The 17,779-nt window shown below is 41.9% G+C and overlaps 1 protein-coding gene across 1 annotated transcript in view; it reads left to right on the top strand.

Moving 5' to 3' along the window:
- PHLDB2 (pleckstrin homology like domain family B member 2) overlaps positions 1-17,779 on the top strand; it is a gene marked incomplete in the record, with an annotated part of 125,656 nt that overhangs the window by 51,379 nt on the left and 56,498 nt on the right. The window contains 2 exon segments of the mRNA XM_027774453.1: positions 5,626-5,769; positions 6,738-6,875. Of these exon segments, the coding sequence (XP_027630254.1) occupies positions 5,626-5,769; positions 6,738-6,875 (282 nt within the window).

Below are 17,779 nucleotides of genomic sequence, written 5' to 3'. Positions count from 1 at the left end.
TATTTTTATCTCCATGTCTACCCCATTTCTTTTTTTTTTTTTTTTTAAAGAGGTTTTTGCTATAGGGTGCATGCACTCACCAGAAAGACAGAGAGACAGAAAGCGAGACCCACTGGGTCTGGGACTCAAACCATAGTCGGTCATGTGAGAGTCCAGCAACGTAACTAACTATGCCATTTGCTGGCCCCTGTTCCTGTCAGTGAGTTCTTCACATACATCAGGACTATGGACTGTTAAATACATGCTGGACATCAATCCCTTGTTTTAATGACCGTGTTTAGCGTGCTCTTCTCAGTGGAGAGTAATTCTGAATAGGACATCTGTCTCTGTCTCCAGCAAGTTGCAGCTGTAGGATGCAGAGGAGGGAGGGGTGAGAGGAGGTATTCAGGCAAAGTAAATGACACATCACTTGAAAATTTGAGCTGCTGTCATCAGCCAGGGGACTTCCTTCAAAATCCCTAGCTTCCTTTTCATCTTAAATCTTCACATTCCTTCTTTCATGGAGATGTGTCAGATTTTCGTTAAAAACGTGGAACTGCGAGCTTTCTTTAAAGACAAGTGTCCTTCTGTGGAGGGCTGTGACAAGAAGCCATTGGCGTGTAAAGAGGCAGATCTCGGCAGAGGCTTTTTAATTGCTCAAGTATGTTCATGTGGAACAGAGTTCTCTAAAGCTCAGAGCACCATCGATCGTTGCCAGAATTATAAGACGGCATCCTTTAAAGACAGAAAGCACCTCGGGTTAGAAATGGTGCAAGTGAGAGGTTGATGGGTTCTAGGAAGTGAGTTTTCACTTACTAATTTTCAAAGATAGGTACAAATTACCTCGAGACAGAAGACAGAAGACTTATAAAAGAACTCCTGACCATTTCTTTCAGATAAGTCTTCGTCTTCCAGTAATTTGCCCATTGGATTGTTTGCTTAACAGAGGACAACGTTGGTAATTAATCAGTTTAGGGACCAATGGATAAGAGAGGAATGTGATAAACACGCTAAGCTGATTTAGCTAAACAAATATTTTAATGCTATTTCAGAAACTTGGTATTTGCCAGTATAGAACTTACTTTTAATACATAAAGATGCAGATGACCTTGGAAATGTGCTGCATTTTCTTGATAGAACACATGCCCATGCACAAGAGAAGCACCTTACCAGGTCTCCTCATGCCACTATCCCCTTTCCTCACCCTGCAGTTCTTCGGGCTCCTGACTGCCTGCATGTGCCTGGTGTGTTTTCAAGCGGACCTACAGACCCAGACCCACAATCACCATATGGCTTTTAGCCTTGCAGGACCCTTGTGTTAGCCACAGTGACTTGGCTAAAATATGCTTATTTTAATTGGCATTTGTGAACCTGTCTCTTTTTGAGTAATTTTGGTTTTTCTTTTTGGAGAGGTTTTTTCGCTATAGGGCATGTGCGCTTGCCAGACAGACAGAGAGAGACAAAGAGACAGAAAGCGAGAAATCACCCCCCAGGGGCGGGAGGCCACGCCGCAATCCCTTCTCCTCCATTCTCCTCTCGGGATCTTGGGCATGCACACACATGCGCCCGGCGTGAGTTTTAAGCCACCGGGTCTGGGACGCGAACCGTGGTCGACTACATGGGAGTCCAGCGACATAGCCATTATGCTAACTGCTGGTTCCCGGTTTTTCTTTTTTAATTGGCTAGAGGGTGCGTGTACTTGGAGAAAGACACCCTATCCATGGGGAATAGTCACTCCGCAATTTATTCTCCCGTATATCTTCCTTCGGAGATTTGTGAGATCTAGCTGCTTTAACCACCACACCAGGGGCTGGCCTGAGTAAGTTTTTTTTCTTTTACAGTTGGAAGTCTGTCTTTATTTATTTATTTTAAGAGAGATTCTTCTTAGAGGACATGTGTGCTCACCAGAGAGATAGAGAGAGGCAGAGAGACAGAAAGTGAGAAATTATCCCCTAGGGGGGCTGGCCATGCTGCAATCCCTTCTCCATTCTCCTCTCAGGACTTGGGACTTGCACACACATGCACCCAGCGTGAGTTTTAAGCCACTGGTTCTGGGACTCAAACCATAGTTATCTACATGGCAGTCCAACTACATAACCATTACACCATCTGCTGGTCCCAGTGGGAAGACTTTGAATCTCCACCTCCTTTGGTTGCAATATAGTTCTAAGAATAAACGTGCAAAAAAGAGGCAGATGGAGGTGTCTTAACTCCTAACATCTTTTCTTTTTCTCTGTGTGGATCAAGTTACCTTTTTTTTTTTTCTTAGAGAGGTTTTTGCTAGAGGGTGTGTGTGCTCACTAGACAGAGACAGAGAGACAGAAAGCGAGAAATCACCCCCGCCCCGAGAGGGGATGGCCATGTTGCAATCCCTTCTCCTACATTCTCCTCTTGGGATCTTGGGTTTGCGTGCACATGCACCAGCGTGAATTTTAAGCCACTGGGTCTGGGATGCGAACCGCGGTCGACTACATGGGAGTCCAGCAACATAGCCATTACGCTAACTGCTGGTCCCAGGATCAAGTTATCTTGAAGATATCATATAGAGGATGCATAGGGACCAGCAGATGACATAATGGTTGTGTTGCTGGACTCCCATGTAGTCGACCGCAGTTCGAGTCCTAGACCCAGTGGCTTAAAACACACTGGGCATGTCTGCATGAGTGCCCAAGATCCTGAGAGGAGAATGGAGGAGGAGGGATTGCGGTGTGGCCATCCCCCTGGGGGGTGATTTCTTGATTTCTGTCTCTCTGTCTCTCCAGTTAGCACACATACCCTAGAGCAAAAATTTGTCTCTTAAGAAAAGAGAGGATGAAGGGAACCAGCAGTTAGCGTAATGGCTATGTCTCTGGACTCCCACGTAGTCGACCGCGGTTTGCAATCAGACTTGGTGGCTTAAAACTCACGCCAGGTGCGTGTGCGTGCGTGCCCAAGATCCCGAGAGGAGAATGGAGGAGAAGGGATTGCGGCGTGACCATCCCCCCTGGGGGGTGATTTCTCGCTTTCTGTCTCTATGTCTCTGTCTGGCGAGCACACGCGCCCTATAGTGAAAACCTCTCAAAAAAAAAAAAAAAAGAAAGAAAAGAAAAAGAAAAGAGAGGATGCATATATGTGTGTAATGTGCTTATTTAAGCATGTTACCAAGTCAGTGGATTTTCACCTATACTGCTAAAAAAGAAATGCCAGAAAAAGGAAGATGAAGGGCATACATTTACAATTTTAACTGTCTCTTTCACCATAAAACTATTCACCATAAAAGCTATTCAGTGACTATCACACCTTGGCTCTCTATTCTGTTTTTTAAACATTTTCTTAATAGATGAGATTACAATGTCATCACCTCATTGTATCACAAAGCATTCAGTTTTGGGATGCTTCTCAACAAATGCTGCTTCTTATAAATAACAGGAAAAAAAATCCACAGACTTCCAAGATGGCGCTTATCGATATTAACAGCCTCATCGGCTGTCTATTCTTGAATATACCTATTGTGGTAAACTTTGAAAAGCTCTGAGTTATGTAATACTTGTGAGTTCTACTACATACTGCCTTCACTCTCTCCGCCATGTTTCTGAAGTTTATAGTTTTGCGGATTGTTCAGTTGTTTTATTTTTTTCTTCATGTTTTGTTTCCACCAGTGAGAAAGATATTTTTACATCATGTTGGAAGTAGAAACCTAATATGTAATAGCGACCCAACAGGAAACAGGCATTCATGAGGCTTTCCTGCTAGGATTACTTGGCAGTGATTTTTGGAATGCCATTCACTGTAACAGGCGTTTCTTGGGGCCTAAAACAGGCACCTAAGTAGTAGGACAATGAGTTTCATTGTTTCTGATAAAAAGGTCAGCAGTTGTTTTGTTAGTTGATAAGATATTGTATTTAAGATGACAATTAAAAAGCTAAAATGTCAGAGCATAGAAGGCCTGTGTATCCTTAAACATTCTGAGATACTGACTTATCAGGAGCTTCAAAGTAGGGGAAGAGTGGGAACCAGCAGTTAGCGTAATGGCTATGTCGCTGGACTCCCACGTAGTTGACCGCGGTTCACGTCCCGGACCCGGTGGCTTAAAACTCACGCCGGGTGCGTGTGCGTGCGTGCCCAAGATCCCGAGAGGAGAATGGAGGAGAAGGGATTGCGGCGTGCCCATCCCCCCTGGGGGGTGATTTCTCGCTTTCTGTCTCTACGTCTCTCTCTGTCTGTCTGGCGAGCGCATGCGCCCTATAGCGAAAATCTCTCCAAAAAAAAAAGTAGGGGAAGAGTAAAGAGTATGAATATGAATAAAGGATGCAGAATGTGACATGGTGGATATCTTCTGAAAATTATTGTTAAATAAATAAAATGTACCAAGAGAGATCAACTAATTTTTATGGTTTCTTTGGTTAATATAAAGACTCTTCAAAGATCAGTGAGTAATCTTGAATTATCTGTGTAACTGGGCTGCTGTTTTCAATGTCCAGTGGTGAAATTGCATAATTATTGACTGACCGATCAAAAAGAAATGAGGCAGTACTTATTTTTCAAAAAGAGAGAAAATCAATAATGTGACAATATTTCTATCCCTTGTCTCATACAAAGGTTGGTCTCTACGTAAGAAACTATTTCCAATTCGTTGCACCCTCATCTTCAACATGAGGCAGCCTCGTTTTAGCTGTGTGTTTGATCTCCATCATCCTTGGCATTGGTCTTTACTCTGTTCAGCAGTGTAGGTGTGCTGTCTCGCACTTCCCTGTTTTCTTAACTGTCTCATTTTCTTCATGAGTTCATAATTTTACGAATGGTGGCAAATGTCCTATGTAAGGTCACAAAGGATCACTTCATCTGTTTTTCTTTTAAAGAATCATTTTATTTAACTTTATTGATTATTATTATTAATTTGACCAGGGAGAGAGAGGGAAAGTGAGAAAGCAAGCCGCCAGGTCCAGGACTCGAAATGCAGTTGGCCATGTGGGAGTCCAGAGCCTTTATCTCTCATGCCCGTGCCAGCCCTGTATTTTCTTCAGCACTGTGTAGGAAGAAAGTTTACAGGACAAAGATGGTGACTAGTGTAGTAGCACAAAAAACAAGACACCGATTAGCATTATGTAGTTTTGATACATTTGGGGCTCACCAAAGCAGTGTCCTTGATTTTCTCACCTGGTCATGGGAAGAAATAAATGAATGTGAGTACTAATTCGAGGATAGCCCTAGCACTGAGACCCAGTAGGACAGCTAGAGATTCAAGAGGCTTTAGTAGGCAGTGTACTCCCTTGGAGATGGGAGCAAATATGGAGCTCGTAAGGAAGGTAGCAGCAAGTCCTGCCTCACTTCTAGTTCTCTGCTTTGCTGAGCTCTCCTCCTAACTTTGGGGAAGTCACTTCCATCTCTACATATTACAGCTTCCTTATCTGTGTAACCTCGTAGTTCTTTCGTTGTAAGATAATCTAAATTTGTACATTGGAGTTGGTTTGTATGAGAACCTAACTGCTGAGGATGGCATAGTCTCGGAGAAAACGCATCAGAATTCCAACCAAACCATTGCAAAACTGCTTTTAGAATTCACATGACCCTGGATGCTGTAAAACGCTAGACCTGCGGCTAGTTTATAAGTCAGGACATTCTAGAACCAAAGTGTGAGTAACCCATTTCTGTGCTGATTATTCACAGACCCCCGAGAGTATAAGTGAAGAACAGAGGATCCAGGAATTGGCCGCAATGGAAGACACCCGACTAGTAATTCTGAACAACCTTGAGGAACTTGAAAAAAAAATCAAAGACATAAATGACCAGATGGATGAATCATCCAGAGAGGTATAAACCCTAAGTTCACCTGTTTTCTTTGTCTTTTAGCTTAAACATATTACTGCTCATTAGGATACAGGACTCAGAGACCTAATACTTAGAAGTCAGCATGAGGAAATATTCTTTTTGATCACATGAGATGAACATATTAAGCCAGCTTTCATGTGGTTTCTGTGTAGCTGATTCGGTCTTCGCTAGCATGTACTTTCTGAGCTGCCATAGAATCTGTCAGCTGAGGTACCCTGTATTTAGATGTTTAAGTTCATTCAGAAGTAACATTTTCTGAGCATGCTTACTGTGAATTGGATATCATGTTGAACTATGGGGAGGACTCACACATGGCTAGAACACAGACCCGGAGTCTTAGAAACAGGGAACAATGAGACACATATTCTATAACTGTAAGAGAGGACAGTGGTGATCCTGATGTTACCTCTGTGGAGTGAGAAAGACCACAGATTCCAGTCGGGAGGATCTGTGTGTGTGTGTCCTCACAGATGGTGCCAGGGCATGAGTGGTAAGGATACTGCTCACCTGTTGTCTTGTACACGAACCCTGGGAGCCCCTCCTTCTAGCATTGCTAGGAATGCGGAGCGTGCATGCTGGGCTGGGGAAGCCTCTCACGCTCTAGGGACAAAGAAAGACGTGGCTTCTCCCGAGGTGGTTCATGCTTGAGCCTGAATGTAAGCAAAAAGGCAAAATATCCTTGAGAAGTAAGAAGAAAAGGGGTGATAGTAGAGAAGTTCATTGGTAACTAAATTTCTTAGGGAAAATACAAGAACGCGTCTGTCTAGCTTTCTGGTGTGGAAATCTTGAGTCTTACATGGGGTCTCTGAAGTGTTCTCTAGGCCCCACAATCTGGCTGAGATAGTAAAATTCTTTTTGAAATTTGTAGCAGTTAAAAATGCACTTCTAAGTGCGCAGTTGAGAATGTCCCCAAAAGCGAAACACTTCTGAGCTTTGTTTTGTGTCCTTAGTTGGATATGGAATGTGCTCTTTTGGGAGGAGAACAGAAATCTGAAACAGCTGAACTTATGAAGGAGAAGGAGATTTTGGATCATCTAAACCGGAAAATAGCAGAACTAGAGAAGAACATTGTTGGTGAAAAAACTAAGGTAAAAGAAAATTCTACTGAATGGGATTTGTATGGGCAAAATGGTGGTCCCAATTGATTGAATTGAAATGTTAAGTAGAACCAGCATAGTTTAGGGTTTATGTACCATGTTTCTGGAGACGGTGGCACTAGAGAAAAGTCCTAAGATCATATGGTGTCACAAACTAAGAATGTCAGGTACTGGGCAACGGAGGCTGAGAGAGATGAGCCCAGGACGTCTGCGAGCTGATACTTATTGCAGGTTTTCTTACTTGAAATGAGTGAGATGAGTGAGTGACTTTTTTTTTTTCCATCTGTCTTTCTGCTCCTCTGATTCCACTGTGGTTTTTAAATAGTTTTTAGCATGCTAAACTTCTTACTGTCAGTGTTCCCGAGGGATGACTTAAGCATATTCATACAGGGTTTTCTCATTTTTTTCTCCTTTTTTTTGTATGTTAAACAGATGAATGAAAACTATTCATCTCACCTGTCTTGCCTGCTATTTCTTCAATACAGGTGCACTGCTCTTTGAAAAATGCTTTGATGTTTTCAGGGATCCTCGCACCTTGCCAAGTAAAACCCATCAGTGAAGCACAGTTGGTGCTTAGCTTGAAGATGGTCTCGCTTATACATTTCAGGCTACAGCCTCCATGTTAGCTGACCTCTAGGAAAAGTACATGCCAATTTTAGAATTCAAGGTGGTAGTTGGGGTTTTGATTTGTCTGTTTATGTGTTTTCTTACCTCAGTGAAATTTTAGGCATGACTCTGCCATTTTGACCTACTGGCAGCTGAACTAAGCTGAAAATTAAAAATAAAATTCTGAATTGGGAAAGAAAAAAGCAAATGAGCTTTCATAAAGTCTTTCCTGCTAACCGTGTTCCCGACTAAGCTGAGAGAAAGAATGTTCCGTTTACGTAAGTTCTAGCGCTGATGTGTGGGAGGAATTTCTTCTGAATGTGACTTCCTTTTTAGGCTCGTATTGGTTCGTGGCCTGCAAATAAGGGCATTTGATCTCGATGCCAGATAATGAGCTCAAAATGATATTGTCATAAATGGAAGTCATTGAAAGCTATACGTCAGTTCCTTGGTTATCTGCATCTCAAAATTAAACCACACAGCTTTTTCATATTAAATTGTAAGTATGTTCACTCTGCATCCAGACTTTGAAATAGTCAAGAGTCTGTTTGGGTAGTGCTATGGTTTTCTTTAGAAACTCGAAACCAAGTCAAGGGGATGATGGTATAAATCTGCAGGCCTGGAGGATTCCGTTAATGACTTACAGTCTTTAAAGACTGTTCAGAAGCAGCAAGAAATTTTCCTGGGAGGGAGCAGATGTCTTGTCTTGTTACTTGTTAGTCCTTTACTATGAAGCAAATGCTAATTAAACTGAGTAATACAATAGTAATCGTAGTATTATTTACATCATCTCGGAAAACTTGGGCAACGTAGGAATGGGCGTGTCTCCTGCAAACCCTTCTCCCTTTATCCATGCAGTTATTTATCTCTGTAGTTATTTATCTCTGTAGTTACTTATCCTATATGGCGTGACCTGTAAATTCTGTTTGTCTGCCTGTCCTAACATCAGATTCGACACTCAAGTGAAGCAAGTTGAGTGAGTTTAAACCTCACTTCCCAGGAAAGTTGTTTTATCCTGCAGAGACCTAAGGCAGGGGTGGCACTCTAGGAGAATGGGCAGAGACATCCAAGATGCCACCTGTACCCTTTTTATTGCTTTTGGGTGGCTGGACAGAAGCTATGCATAGGAAAAGGGACTGTAAGGGCTTGCAGTATAGGATCACGCAGCTGTTAGAGGATTAGCTGGGGTTAGAAGGTGGGATTATTGTCTGTCATCACTTGGTGTGAAAAATGACAAAAACTGACTTTGGGTAAGAGGTGCTAGGAGAGGGAAGTAGAAACAAAGACTGGGCTGGATGATGTTTCTGTCTTATTCTTGACAGCCCCATTCAAATAGAGATTGGATCCAGCTTGAGAGTATTATTACCTTTCTCAAACAGACTTCTTCTGCCTTTTATGATATAGCTATTTCATGCCTTTGCTGTTTAAACCTTTGGCTCACTATCTTCCTGCTGGCTCAGGATGGGCTTGCCACCTGCTTCGCTGAGAAATTAGAAGCATCCCTTTTTCTCGTTTCAGGAGAGTTTCTTCTTCCATCAAAGCCCAGTCCCTCTGAATGTGCTCTGGGTATCACCCCACCCCACCTTCTCAGTCTTCAGTCCTCTGTGCCTCTCTCTCACTCACCAGTTTCTCCCTCTCTCCTGGACCTTCACTGTCCACATGCCAACATTATTACTTTAAAAACCATTGTTACTTAAAATTAAACTATCACCTTATTTTAAAAATAAGAGACTACCATAGCCTTCTTTTCTTTATCATTGCTAAACGTTCAATTTTCCTAGTACACAGTGCCTCCCCTTCCTCATCCCAGTTCACTGTTCTGCCCATTCCACTGGGCTTAGTCCTCCACTTCCTCATCAGACTTGTTCTGTTAAGATTACCAAGGACTGGGACTAACAGATGGCATAATTGGGTATGTTGTTGGACTACTGTGTAGTTGACTGAGGTTGGAGTCCTGGACCCGGCAGCTTAAAGCTCACGCTGGGCTCATGTGCATGCATGCCCAAAATCCTGAGAAGAGACTGGAGGAGAAGGAATTGTGGCATGACCATCCCCCCCGGGAGGTGATTTCTTGCTTTCTGTCTCTCTGTCTCGCTCAGTCTCTCCGGCAAGTGCACACACCCTATAACAAAAATCTCTCTTAAAAAAATTAAATAAAATAAAAAGATTACCAAGGACCTCACTGTGACCTAACCCACTAGCTGCCTTCCAGTCCTCTTGCAGTGAGACCCCTGAGCAGTGGACAGTACAGAAAACAACTTTTTTTTGGCCCTTCCTGCCTTCTCCCCTCATCTTTGCCTCTGTGTTGCATGTCTTCCTGTTTTCCTTATCTTTCTGGCTATTGGCTAGACATCTCTGACATGAACCCAGTGTTCTTATTTCTTCATGTTCTCTTACAGCCAAGGCTTCAGGGAACCTGCATGTGCTGGTGACTCTCATAGGGTTGTCTCTAGCCCGCAACGCTTTTCTGAACTTCTGGTGCACATCCTATAGCCTGTCTGACCTCTCCACTCAGATGCTTCACAGGTATTTCCAACTGAACACACCGATTCTGAATTCTGAGTCTATCCTCCCCCCTTTCCTTCTGTCCTCCCTCCCACCCCGCCAATCCTCCAGTTTTCCCAGTGAAGGAAACTGCATCTCTGTCCATCTGTTTGCTCAAACGCCTAGAAGCAGATCTTGAACATCTCTATGATCCAGTTGCTCACCAACATATTTCTTAATTACTTTAGCATCGCTACATCTCCACTAATAGCGTTTTCTTCTAAACCATCAAAATCTCTTTTTTAGCCTAATATCCATTTCATTCCCTTCAATCCAGCCTCTCCATAGCAGCCAAGGTGATTTCTAAAAAGACAGAAATAAGATCTGAGCTAGCTCCCATGGCCTGGTGGTTGACAGAGCCTGGTCCCTCATGGACGACAACATGGTTCAAATTCCAGCCCTGGTGACTTGAAAACCACACTGGGTGCACATGTGTGTGCATGCCCAAAATCCTGACAGGATGGAGAAATGGAGGAGGAGATTTTGCAGTGTGATCACACCATTTGAGGAAGTGCTTTCCCTTTCTTTCTTTCTGTCTCTGTCCTTCTCTGGCCAACACATGTGCCTTGTGACAAAAAAATGATGTAGAAATAAGATTGTATCATTCTGGTTTGTGTCCCACTGTACTTTATATCTACCTACATTGCTTACTGTCATTTCTGCCAGCCTTTCTCTCACCACCCTCCCCATTCTCCACTCAGCTATCACCATGACCTTGTATTCTGTCAAAAGACCTACCCCAACTCCCACCTTTGCCTTTCCTTTGCAGGTACTGCTTTCCCAGCCTGGAATTCCTTACCCCACTTTCTGTGCCTTGTGGCTTCTGTCTTTCAGTGCCAAGGTTCAATATCATTCTGTGCCTTGTGGCTTCTGTCTTTCAGTGCCAAGGTTCAATATCAGTTTCTCAGAAAAGCCTTCCCAAGGGCCAGGCAGCAGCATGGTGGTTAAGGTGCTGGATTCCACATGCCTGACTATGCCGTTCGAGTCTTGGATCCAGTGGGCTAAAAAACGTGGCAGGGGTTTGAGTGTGTGTGCCCAAAATCCTGAAAGGAGAATGGAAGAGAAGGGATTGCAGAAGGGCTGACCCTCATGGGGAAGAATTTCTCATTTTCCTTCTCTCTCTATCTCTCTGCCTTTCTCTTCTGTGAATGCATGTGCCTTATAGCAAAACCAGAAACAAAAACAGAAACAATAACAAAAAGAAAAGCCCTCCTGGATCTTTCCAGATCAGATTATGTTTTCCCTGTTGTTCTTTTATCATTTTATTGATAAATGTCACATTTTATAATTGCATTTGTTTGGGGCTTATGAGATACTTATTTTCCTCTCTAGCCTGTGAGATAGAAAAAGGCACTATTTTTCCTGCTTATAGTAGGTGACGCTATTCAGTGTGCTTTGGGAGTCCTGCTAACAGCTAGTCCAGGCTGGGCCTTAGCTGAAACACTGAGCCAAACACCTGCCAAAGAGCTACATGCGGCCAAGTTTCAGGACAGCTGGGCTGGGCTGCCCAAGTGCACATGCCAGTGAGCCCAGAATCGTGCTGCCCATCAAGCCAGGGTGTAAGACAGAAGGAGGAAGTGGCCTTTGCCCTTTTGGATCACGTTTCCTTTTCCATACACCTGTTGCTGGGGTCAGATATAAACTATGGAATGAGAAAGGCAAAACCTGACAAGATAGCCGGTTGGGCCAGCTTCAATTCACACGTAGCTAGTATATCCGGTAAGCCTGGCCCTAGTTTTTTGGAAACAAAGCCTGGCACCATAGGAAAAAGATTTCATAACACCACAGAGTTCAGATCTTGGTGTGAAATTCTTGAGATTGTTTCCTTGGCTCTGGAGACCAGGTTCTAGTATTATTTCCTTTTGTAACTTGAGAACTACCACTTGTCCATATTTAGTATAAACTAATACATAGTCTATAGGAATACTGTTCACTGTATGTTACCATATAAAATATAAACCATAGATGTAATGATACATATGGCACAAAATATAGGCAATGTATTCAGTAGTATATTTATTGGACATTTGCAGTGGTTTCCCTGGCTGGTCTTTCACTGGCCTCAGTTGTCAACAGCATCGATATGCCTGTTTCATGTGACCCTGAACCACATGCCACCTACACATTGTGTTCCCAGGGAGTAACCACATCACAGAGCCACTGTGAATGTGGATGAACCCAGAACAAATATAAGTCCGTAACTTGAATGTCAACCCAGAGAGGAGGTCATAGGTGAAGCAGTAAGCAGAGACTGTCAGGTTTTCTTGCAGTAAGTAAAAGGAGGGGCTTCTATTGCTTTTCTGGTCTAGGAAACTGTTTCAGTTTAAAGGGCTTGATGACAGGAGGGAAGCCAGTAGCACCAGAAAGCCTAGTTTGGACAAAAATTGGGCTGTGGAATTAGCTCCACTTTCCCTCCACTTCTGCCCCCACTGTTGGGGCAACTGTTGGGAAGATGTGAATGTGGGCATTATTTATGTAAGTTTTCCTTCAGGCTTTTTCTATTTCTAAGTACATAAAGAATTCAAAACAGGGCCAGCCTGTGGCATGGTGGTTGGAGCTGCTGGATCTCACATGGCTGACTATGCAGTTTTAGTTCCAGACATGGCACCATGGCAGCTTGTGGAACATGGCAGGGGTGTGTGTATGTTGCATGCCCAAAATTCCAAGGGGAAAAATGCAGGAAAAGGGATTGCTGTGTGGCCAAACCCTTGCAGGGTGTTCTCTCTCTCTTGCGCATGCGCGCGCTCTTTTCTCTGTCTCTCTGGCAAGTGCATGCATCCTCTAGCAAAAGACAAAAGCAAAAAACCAAAAAATAACAAAAAGAGAATTCAAAACTAAAAATGGTTTTAAATTTGTATCTCTTTTGGATTGCTCTGTGTTTCTTCTACACCCTTAACAAATGGAAATCAAGTCAGCTACACTGAAATGAAATAAAACAGTTAGAGAAAGGTTCTTCTTCTGCAATCTTGGAAGGATTTTTCCAGTATCCAGATGGCTCTCACCATCTTTTTGCTTAAGAAAATGGTCAACTTAATTGTAGGGACAATGTATGGAGATGAACATTATATCCCAGAATTCAATCTGGAAGATCGAACCTCAACAGAGGAAAGATTAAGTACATGAGACTGAACTGATGAAACAACATTTGGTGACTTGACTAAAATATTGCTGCTTTTCTTCTAAGCTTTGTTGTCCGGTTTTAAAGGATTTTTGTCCTGTCTTGAGATGTCGATAAGTTCATGTACCTACTATTTGAACAGAATACTAACCTGTTTCTAGGCTTTAAGTTTCAAGGAACTACCATTAGCAGTTCAAAACTGCTTTTCTTGAAATTACCAGCTGAACTTGCTATTGAAAGTAGTTAGATTACTTGTGATATTGTGTAATCAACAAAATGTTGGGGGAAAAGGAATGGAAGACAACTGTATATAGCAGAGATAGTGTAATAAGAGAGTGGGAAAGGGCAGAGGGTCAAACATGGGGTAAAAAACATACATATACATATACATATGTATGAAAGTAGAAATGGAATATTATTGATGATAACATGCATGATTAAGCCACTATGCAGTTTATTCTAGATGGGAAACCACATTTAGTATGTTGTGATGATGCTCAGGGAATGAATGTTAAGTAATTTTTTTAAAAAAAGTTGCAGGAGGAAAAAAAAACAGTAAGACTGTTCATATTGAAATTTTTAAAAAATGCATATTTGATGACTGCAGTAAGCTATATAGCCCCAGCTAGGTACTACTTTATAGTATGTTCATTCTACTCACTGAAGTTTATGCCTAAAGTCAGACTTGGGTTCATGCATAGGTATATATCAGCTGTGCTAGCTATTGGATATATTTAGACTAATTAAGTTCATTAGCAAATCAATTAAATGGGAGGGGAAAGGCAAAGAAAGCAGTCATGGGTACCAGAGACAATGTGGGAGGAGGGTGGGACATGGCAGAGGGTGAGGGATAGGGAATCAAGGATGGCAAAACAAAGTATACAAGACATAAGAATTGGAAAATTATTTGCTGATAACATGTATGTTGATGTGCTTGATTGAGCCAATACACAGTGTATTTTGGATGGAAAATTCATTGGTATGCTGTAATGATGTATAGTGAATTAATGTAAAAATTAAATAAATTTAAAGAGAAAAAAAAAAAAAAGAACAAAGGTTTTGTGTCTTCACACAGATGTATTGTGGCATTTTTTTTAGCCACTCTGGTCTGCCTAATTTGATAAATACGCTTAAATGAAGCTTACATCACCCTATGAAATACAACATGTCCTGGAGTGAAATCTTAAATTCTTTGCTTAATTTTTCCGCAATAAGTGTATGCCCCTGTATATTAAATGGTTAAATCCTTTCCCCGTTTTTATCTCGGTAAAGTGCCTGTTACTTCCTCCCCATCCTTCCTTCAGAGCCCAAGGAAGACAGTGAGCCGAGCCCAGAATCCTTCAGCAGTGTTAATGCCTCCCGAGTGCAGTCTGCCAAGTCACAGTCAGTGCTCAGGAGGGACCGGCCCTTCCCTGCCGCCAGCTTACATTTCAAAGCTGACTCCCCGGTTAGAGGAAGTGGACCATGTCATGGGATTTGGGGATTAAATCTAAAGAATCTCAGATTAAGGTTATTTTTTTAAATGGATGTTTGATTACATGTCTTTAGTGTTCTGATTGTCCAATTTTGTTCCTACCTAAACATCCCTCACTGGTGTAATTAAAATGTGAAAGCCGGGGGCCAGACTTAGAGTGTCCTGGTAGAGCGCTGTGCACTCTTGGGAGCCAGATCTCACAGGGCCCCAGCAATCTGCAAAACCAAACCAGGCACACGTGAGTGCATACCCAGAATGCTAACAGGATGGAGACATGGAGGAAGAAGGATTTAGCATGACCATGCCCCATGGGCATGGGGATGCTTTCGCTCTCCCTATTTTGTTCTCATTTTCTTTTTCTGTCTGGTGAACGCACATCCCCTCTGGCAATGAAAAAAAATGTTAAAGCCAAAAGAAACATTTCCAAGAAAGTACTGTAAGGATGTGACGTTTTGGGAGAAGAGAATGTATTATGACACTTTTTAGCCATTCTGGCTAAACAGGGATTCCTCAGCAATCACTGTTTGTTGGTAGGGTTTCATAATCTTTCCTTTGCGATTTCAAAATAGGAAACGTTTTATGGGGGAAATGAAGTCCTTTTTAAGGTTGAATATTCATGAATGTATCTAGAGAAAGGCTAACATGTTTGATTAGACGGTACTGCCCAGACCTCATTGAAAATGCCATACAATATATGCCATCTGAACTATGTTACCTCTATGAAATTTGGAATATTCTGAAATCTGAATTACTTCTGGCCTTGAATAATATGAGTATATGCAAATGTCCAAATTCATCGAATAAAGACATCAAACTTGCAGGGTTTTTTTTTTAATATATCAATTATACTTCAACAAAGCTGGTTTTTGTTTGTTTTGAAATAAGGTAAATATTTTTGGGCCTAAAATACATACCTAGTATATGACCCTGTGAGGGTTTGCCTGACAGCCTCACAAAGTTTAAGAGCTGGAAAAAAAATTCTCAAGGTGTGTGACAAGGGCTTTGGATGGGCCTCCCTCAAAAATGATAACCTAAGGACTATGACGTTTAATACATGACTGCATATTTCATGGAACATGGCCTAGTGGGTACCGGGTTCTGTGCTAAACAGTTTGGAAAATTAAAAAGATGCATTTTCATTTTAAGATAATCTTTATCAAGCCAATAGAAGAATTGCCAGATTTAGCAAAGAAAAATGCAGGAGACTCAGTTACATTTGGATTTCAGATAAATCGAGAATAATTTTTTAGTGGTTTTAGTGTTATAGTCCGTGCAATATTTGGGATACACTTAAGTGAAAAAACTATTTGTTTTTCATCTGAAATTCAGATTTCCCTGAGTAGGCTTTTTTCTATCTGGCAGCTCTGCTAGCTCATAAAATAAGTGTCTTTCAGGGTAACCTTGAACCATCTAGTTACGGAATATTGGATACTTAGATATGGTAAAATCATTTTCTGTTGGTATGCAAGAATTTTCTGTGTAGTATAGGAATTCAGATAAAGCCAGCAGGTTAAGTTTTAGTTTCTTTCAAGAAGAAAACTTAAAGAGGAAACTTACGTTACCTTCTTCTGACCACAATATCTACGATAGGCCTTAGGTTTTTAAGATCATTCTAAATTACTGGTAACTCTTATGTACCAGTTCAGATTATTTAGGGTGAATTTATAATTGTTCCTGTTCATTTCTGTGATAGGAAGACAGGCATTTTGCATCTGGACTTGAAATGCATCCTTCTCTAAATGAAAATTGGTTTCTGAAATCTGTGACAGCTCATGTTGTATTTGGTTTACTTGAGGCAGTTATGTTGAATGCAGAAATGTCTCCATTAGGATATTACTAGAAAGAGAAGCCTTTTATAGTGTGAGGGAAAGGCACTAGAGCCAAGTACTCAATGGTTTGTGATGGATCATGTTTTATTGTCCTGAGTTTTTACTAGAAAAACCCAGTTGTAGCGAATTCCCTTTCCCTCTGACACAATCGGGGTGACTAAGCCAGTGGTTGCCAACCTGGACGCATGTCAGAACATCTGGAGAGATTTTTAAAATGATCACTACCAGTCCTTGTGTCTCTGGGTTTGAGATTAACTTGGGGCCTAGGAAGATTTAAGAGCTCCGCCAGGTTATTCAAATATGCAGGCAGGGCTGGGCACCACACAGCTAAGTGGACTGTGCTACATGAGGATAGGGTGAGTCACCTCTTTCTCAACCTTAATTTAAATTTAATATTTAAAATTTTTTTTATTTGAGTGAGTGAAGAAGTAACTTATTGTGTAAGCAATGTATGAATATGGAACTTGAAGAACATCAGTCTTGGCTCCAAAAGGTGGCATGGTGGTTAAAGTGCTGGACCCACCCACATGGCCAACTATAGTTCAAGTCCTGGACCTGGTGACTTGCTTTCTCACTTTTCCTCTCTGTGTATGTGTCTCTCCCTGGTCAAATTAAAAGAAATAAATAAACCAGCAGTTAGCGTAATGGCTATGTTGCTGGACTCCCATGTAGTCAACCGTGGTTCGAGTCCCGGATCCAGTGGATTAAAACTCACACTGGGCGCGTCTGCGTGTGTGCCTAAGATCCTGAAAGGAGAACGGAGGAGAAGGGATTGCAGTGTGGCCATCCCCTCTGTGGGGCGATTTCTCACTTTCTGTCTCTCTGTCTCTCTCTCTCTGGTGAGCGCCAGAAAACAAAAAAAAAAAAGAAATGACTGAATAAAATTAAATAAATAATAATTAAAAAAAAAAAGACCATCTGTCTTGAACACATGAAAGGCAGAATCTGGCCATGACTGTGCAGTCCACAGCCCAGCTGGACCTCTCCGGCTCTTCAGAGACCAGTCAAGGCGAGAACAGCACTAGCTAACAGAAGCAGCTAGGAAATCCCCTTCAGTGTCTCGTCGTACTAGCGTCCCCTTATATATCACATCTGGATTTTCTGAGATTTTCCCATTCCTTATGATCTTATTTTTCCAACAATGTGAAGTGTGTCAAACTTACTAAAAATGCATTTTAATTTATTTATTTCTTGAAAATGAACCTATGAATCCTAAAAATAAAAACAGTGATGCTCACTCTCAGTGTAGTGTTTGGAATATATCACTGGGCCTGTAGTAGTTATAATAGGTGAGTCGACTAACTTAAGTCTGAGGGAACAGAAT

This window comes from Tupaia chinensis, unplaced genomic scaffold (genome assembly GCF_000334495.1).
Source record: "Tupaia chinensis unplaced genomic scaffold, TupChi_1.0 Scaffold000437_1, whole genome shotgun sequence".
Classification (NCBI taxonomy): Eukaryota; Metazoa; Chordata; class Mammalia; order Scandentia; family Tupaiidae; genus Tupaia; species Tupaia belangeri.
The sequence above is the reverse complement of the archived record's forward strand: the minus strand, read 5'-3'. Positions and strand labels throughout refer to the sequence as shown.